This window comes from Oncorhynchus gorbuscha, linkage group LG18 (assembly GCF_021184085.1).
Source record: "Oncorhynchus gorbuscha isolate QuinsamMale2020 ecotype Even-year linkage group LG18, OgorEven_v1.0, whole genome shotgun sequence".
Classification (NCBI taxonomy): domain Eukaryota; kingdom Metazoa; phylum Chordata; class Actinopteri; order Salmoniformes; family Salmonidae; genus Oncorhynchus; species Oncorhynchus gorbuscha.
The window spans coordinates 19,773,389-19,780,244 of NC_060190.1; the positions used below are offsets into that span (position 1 = coordinate 19,773,389).

At 42.8% G+C, this 6,856-nt stretch overlaps 1 protein-coding gene across 1 annotated transcript; it reads right to left on the reverse strand.

The window, feature by feature from the left end:
- Positions 1 to 2,275: 2,275 nt before the first annotated feature.
- LOC124004254 (transmembrane protein 121-like) lies at positions 2,276 to 5,485 on the reverse strand. The gene has a single exon (XM_046313037.1). It carries the CDS (start codon positions 3,904 to 3,906, stop codon positions 2,875 to 2,877), a length of 1,032 nt encoding a protein of 343 aa, XP_046168993.1. The 5' UTR covers positions 3,907 to 5,485; the 3' UTR covers positions 2,276 to 2,874.
- Positions 5,486 to 6,856: the final 1,371 nt, after the last annotated feature.

Here is a 6,856-nt window from a genome sequence, read left to right on the forward strand (position 1 = left end):
GGTCTTTGGCTGATATAGTTGATGACAATAATTACTATTGTATTTTTAGTATAGGCTCCTATCTTGTTGTCGATACACATCAAATATGAACGTCCGTCAACGGTTGACATTGTACTTTATTTATTGATTGCATGTTTGGTTTTCTGTGACTTTCAAAGTCAATAAAATGTATGTGTGACTTTACAAGTGTGCTAATCAATGTTATTTTGTTATTATTATTGTTAATAGTATGATTGTTATTATTATTGTTGTTATTATTACTAATATTCAGAATATAATAAATGGGACATGGAAGATTCCTCAGGGAAAAGGTTCCTGGAAGCACCTTTTGGGGTTCCGCTGGTGCCAACTTGATGATATTGTTGGAGTTAAGCGTGGCCACAGAGTTGTGGGTGAACAGGGAGGACAGGAGGGGGCTAAGCACACACTCCTGAGGGACCTCATGTTGAGTGTCAGTGTGGCGTGGGTGTTGTTGCCTACCCTCACCACCTGGGGTTGGCCTGTCAGTAAGTCCAGGATCCAGTTGCAGAAGGTGTTCAGTCCCAGGGTCCCGAGCTTGGTGAAGAGCTTGGAGGGGACTACAGATAAAAACTCTTAATTTGATCACTCTGTTGTTGCTGAGAATTTTCCTGCACCACAGGATTTACATAAATTAATGAACGCTGAGCTATAGTCAATGAACAGCATTCTCACATAAGTATTCCTCATAGGTATAGAATGTTTGACTGCAGTGATGTTTGCGTCTTTTGGACAAACATCAGTTTTGCAGTGAAGTCATGGGTCAAAAGAAAAACTTGCACAAAATACTTTAATTTCCTTGGTGATGAAGAGGATGAGTGGCATTTGTTATTTCCATTGTCTGCAGGTGATTTTGACGCAGGCGTATGTGGCACGCTGTGCTGTGATGTAACGTGTGAAGAAAAAAATACTGCATCTGTATTTGTGCATATATAATATACGTGTGTGAGTATGGGTCAGAATTTGACCCATCAGAGGACCTTAAAACCACTGCACTCTATATTAACTGCATTCCACAATTAAGTTGTATTAATGGTTGATGTGCTTTCAATGAATTCCATTTCACTTACCCATTCTTTATAGACAACCTGAGCAACAGACACCTCCTAAAACAAGAATACCTGCCCAGCGGCAGTGTGCATTGTGTCCTTGATCATATTTAAATGAAGTTTATTGTATTTTATTATTTTCCCTTAGGGTCCAAATAGTGAGGAATAAATTGTGAGATGGAATATTTCGTTTGAACATTGCCTGCATACTGTAGTACTTACTCTATAAATAATGTTCTTTTAAGGGTTCAAAGCCTAACCGTAAAGCCATCAGAGTGCTGATGTAAAGGCATTGTAAAACAATATCAGAGAACAATACAGAAGGATATATAATGATCTAGCTAGCGACAGTTAAATAATCGTTAACTAATCTTCCTCGTACTGCAGATATCACAGTCATCATAAGATATTTGGTAGCCATGGATACCACACCAATTATGCAGCATGGTGTTTCTGAGAAAACTGTCAACAGAATTGTGATATTGTGTATTAGTTGCATTTCTCAAACATAGAGCTCCTACTGTGAGTCAGAAAATATTCTCTACCAACACTGAATGCAGAGGCGTCATGCCCTTATTTTTTGAGGGAGCACTGATTGCCAAATTCAATATCTTTGGGTTAATTATGCACTTGATATAGTTTTCCATATGTATACTGAAATTGTACTTTTGAAAAAGGTCAACGCATCTTCCGAGGGTGAATGGAGGAAGCAAAGAGAACAGCCATGCCTCAATTATTTAAAAAAAAAAATGTAGTTTTCACAGGACAGAAGTTGTCTTGTGATTTCTCTGTCTGAACACAAATGTGTGTAGAATATCTCTCTTTGATCAAATGTCTTCTTTCAAAACAAATACCTGTCTTTGCAATAATACACGTACAGCTTCATAAGCGCATGTCAGAACAAGTTAGCAGACGTCTCATTTTCATATTCAGTACATATTTGATAAAGGCCTATTTTTGAGCCACATATTCCAGTCGCATTAAAGTATTTTCTTATTATTATTTTGTTGACCACAGTGAACAGTAAGACATTGTCTAAGAAAAAAGCCAACTTTTCTTTGCAAAATTATTGGAAAATAAATGCTTTAAATTGCTCTTTTTTCTTTTAAAGCTCTTCGGTGTTACACATATCACTTAATCGAATGCAAAATACATAACAACCACAACCTGAACTCTTTCAATACAGGGCTCATTTATCAAAGACAAGTCATTCAATACAAATGGTTGACATTGACGCTCAAACAGCATTAGAATGAAAACAGTTTGGAAAGGAGGACCGGTCAGAGTGAAGGTACTCTACTGTTCATTGAACTGCCTCTTCACAATCCTAAAATAAATAATAAACACAGCAATGATCAGTAAAGTGTGCGGAATATCTTTCATTTACTGTATCCAGCACCTCACATGAATATTTGTAGGTAGTTTTACAGGTGCACAAAGAGACAAAAAATCATCCCCAAATGAAAAGGTACATCATACTTTGTTCTGCACAATATCTTATACAAGTATAAGTATCCCTTTAATCTTTCATTTTTGTTTTTTGTTCTTCATTAGATCATCCTTATTGGGAGGGGCACATTCACTTCTTCCTACAGTAATTTCCTCCCTGGTCCAAGGAAATGGTTGTGACCCTACTTGTTATGACCCTACGCTGCTTCCTTGTGTCAACTGTTCTGGTGACACTTTATTAAAACCCTGCAGGCATCATGCTTAATAACTTGTTATACGCATGAATGTGTATTTTATAATGTCCTATAATAAAGCTTATGTGTTAGGTATCTTTATTATTTTCTCACCCAGAACTGTGTCACGTTTGCTCAACCTCTGTGTCACTCACACACACCATCTCTTCGGGAAACGTTGTGAAGTCTTGAATCACTACTTGGGGTGGCATGGGCATCGGCATGGGCACAGGCATAGTCACTTTTGGGCCGTGGACAATGCAATTCTTCTGCATCTCTACCCCAAGGACGGGCGACGGGACCTCGCCGAGATGCCTCCGATACTGGACGAAACTGCATGTCTTGAGAACAATGGCGATCACATTTTTACCCATCAGTATCCCAGACACCCTGGAGTCCCTATAGAAGATCATGTTCCCACCTCGAATGAAGAGAGTGATAATGTTAATAGTCACCAGGCTGAGAATCGGATAGAGCATCATCTTATGGGGCACGATGTTCACCCCTTGCATGCTGATCTCACTCAGCGACACACACGGGAGCACCAGCAGCAGAATGTAGCAGTAGAAGAACATGACTCCCTCCACCCATAGGGGGAGCCCTCTCCTCTGAGGCTCCCATAGGTTGGCCTGCACGTCCAGGACATCGAGCAAGTCCACCACCACCCAGAAGAGTCGACACCGGATCTCCTCCTTCTTCTTCTGCGGCCGCACGTACTCCATGTGGTCGATGGCCACCAACGTGATGTAGACCACGGGCACGCAAATGGACAGAAGCAATGTCAGCGCTTTCCGTGCCACCCCGTCTACGCTGCCGCCGTCAGTCCAACCGTCTAAACTTCTCCCCTTTCCGTCCTCGGCCTTGTAGTTCTGGTAGACGAAGTAGACCTTGATCTCCAGGACAAAGACGTAGAAGAACCATAGGATCATGGCGTAGCCACGCTTGGAGGTCCGCACCTCAGAACCCACCCACACAGCCACGTAGCGTAGGACGATGAGGAAGCAGATGTCCCCCACGAGGACCATGATGCACACACCGATCTTCCTGGGCCCCTGGTTCTGCTCCACCAAGTAGGCGTCCATCAGCGCCATGCTGCCCATGATCAAGACTGCCGACAAGCACACATGAAGCTTGTTGGCGGGTGGTGGCGGCACCATACTGACCAGGTGGTGAACGTCCAGGAAAATAGGGAAACCAAGATCCAAGACAAAAGACGAAACAAAGGTCAAACAAAAATGAAGTTCCAAGAAAAAGATATAGGTCCAAGCAAAAAAAGAGTTAAGAAATAAATCAAATAAAAAATAAATGAAAGTTGTGGGTCAAAGCAAAAACCTGGGTTCAAAGAAGGTTAGGTATTATAATAAATTTGTGGTAACTGTCTCTGTTCATCAGCTCATTTTAGTCCTGTTGGTTGAATCAGGTATATACCACCATTTGGTGGTATATCATCAGATGACTGTTTGTACAAAGTCAGATCCACTTGCATGACCTGCCATCAGTTCCCCCAAAATACCCTCATAAATATGAATAGTTATCCTTCAACCTCTATTCAGTACTCAGCAAGCAGGGAAACAGTCAAGCAGAGTTCATTTGAAACTGCATTGCTGCCTAGGGATCCTAATAAAAATCGAAATATAATATTTTTTTAGCCCTAACTGTATAATTCTACACTCTAAACACAATGCTTCCACGTCAATGATTTGTCATCCTTTAGTGTCTGCAGTAACTGGGAATGTCTCTTTTATTACTTTAATGTTCTTGTAATTCTGTCAGTGGTTGATATCATTTTAGATGTTGGACATTGTAGATAAGTTGCCGCATAAAAAATTCTCCCGGAGCTCTTCCGAGCAGTAACAAAAAGCGCAATGGATTCAGCAATGCACTTACACTTACGTCTCCAGTCATAATCAATCATAATGATTCGCAGCATTACATTTCCGGTTTGATGCCAATGTGGAATTGCCAACCCCAGCACTAATTCCATACCGTGGCATGGAGTGAAAGAACATGATGGATAGGGTTCATTATGTGAGTATTGGATATCCACTGCAACAAATGATAGGTTTCGTCTCCATTGTAATCCTCACACGTTCCCAACACTGTGATATTCCCAATATATTGTGTTGACAAAAGGAAACGAACAACTGCAAATCCGAACGTTCTCTTTCTGTTGACCCACAAAATCATCCCCCGTACACCCCTTTTGAGTCATAGAAGGGAACAGGGACCTGTGTGTGCAACCTCAAAGAGAGAGAGAAAAGTTTATCTTTGAAGTTGAATCCCTGAAAAACAAGAAGCCTCTTGTCCTTTTCAATAACAAGTGCTTTCACTTCAAAGATGCTCTCCCATTGACGACCGAAAGCTCCTAATGCGGAGATTCAGGTGGAACAATACAAATAATGTGTCCCTTTGATCGACGATCCGTTTTAGGTGAGTGTCTTAGAATTTCCACCAGTGTGGTCAACCATCGAATGCCGGACGTGCCCCACTGCCCATTGAGACACACAGGAACCAACGAAAAGCCCTTTTCACTCCTTTCTCATCTTCTTTCCCCCTCCGAAAAGGACTTGCGAATGGCCATCACAGTGTCACAGCATTGTCAACTCCCCCCGTTTCAAATGTCCTTTAATGTGAAAATCTCGAAATATTTGCCCTCCTTGCTCCTACTTGAGGTGCTGTTTGTCTGTGCCTTCCCAAACTAGGTCTGCTGGAATCTCTTTTCGTCCCTCTCTTGCTTCTCTTCCTTCCCCCACTCGTGTGTGCTCAGCCGTTGGATGTCGAAGAGGCATGCTCAGAAAGCCACAGCTGCAGGAGGAGAGAGAGCGCGAGGGAAGGAGAGACAAGGATGTAAGGGAGCGATGGTGATGGTCATGTGTGAGCTGCCTCCTGCCATCAAGTTCTCTTATCTTTTTTCATCCCTTCTTTTCCACTCCTGGCCCATGCTCTTTAAATCCATCCGTCCCTCTTCTTCAGAGTGATTGATCCCTGCTGTGAAGTCCACCCAACCCCTCAGATGTTGAGATACTCCTTTTATCAGGGGAGGGCAAAGACGCTCGAGGGGGGGATTCAATGACATACAAATCACATACACACTCCACTGAGACGAGTAACACACACCCACTCACACACGCCAGTGTAATGAGTGATCCACACGTCCCCAGCGGCTCCCTGTGTGTGTGTGTGTGTGTGTGTGTGTGTGTGTGTGTGTGTGTGTGTGTGTGTGTGTGTGTGTGTGTGTGTGTGTGTGTGTGTGTGTGTGCGTGCGTGCGTGTGTGCGAGGCGAAGGGGAAGGGGAAGGGGAAGGCTAAGCCTTGGCTGCTCTTTCAGAACCTTTGCACTGATTTCTTTAAGGGAACACTGAATCACAGTGGTGAGAGACGAGATACTCAGAGTGCTTAATATACCACCATCCCTACAAAATGTGGGTGCAATTATACACAATTTATAACAATAGCGATAGGGGAGCATAGAAATAGAGTCATCAATAACTTAGAAATATAATCATGGAACATTAACATGACCATTTACTTAATTGAGGATGCCTGTTCCAGCAATCCTATTTCTATGGCTGATAATTCATGCCGACTCATTACAAGCCTTTACCTGAACCTTAACATCATAATCTCTCCTTTTGGACAGACAGGCTATTTCATAATTGATGAAAGACTCCTCTTTTCCAGAATTAACAGAGGGATCATCAAGCGTAAATAATAAATGGGTATGAGGGAGGGCTAGCAGTGGGTGAAGGAGCTAGCTGCCTAGCCCCAGCGCTTCACTAGGATAATTAAGCATGTAAGAATAAATGGGCAAGAGGGAGGGCTAGCAGTGGGTGAAGGAGCTAGGTGCCTAGCCCCAGCGCTTCACTAGGATAATTAAGCATGTAACAATAAATGGGCAAGAGGGAGGGAGGGCTAGCACCACACTAGGTCTTTGAGCCAATGTGGGGGAGCGTTAGTCCCAGCGCTAGGCTACGCTAGGCTAATAAGGCATGTTTGATCGCTTGGCATAAATCCTAACATCAGACTGTTAAGACACCCAACAGGGGACAGGTTACGTGATGCATTACTCCCAAATATGAGCGCACTGGCTGGGGGCTTGAGCGTGGTT

Excerpts from the sequence above, each read along its gene's own strand:
- LOC124004254 (XM_046313037.1), bottom strand. The coding sequence starts at position 3,906 with ATGGTGCCGCCACCACCCGCCAACAAGCTTCATGTGTGCTTGTCGGCA.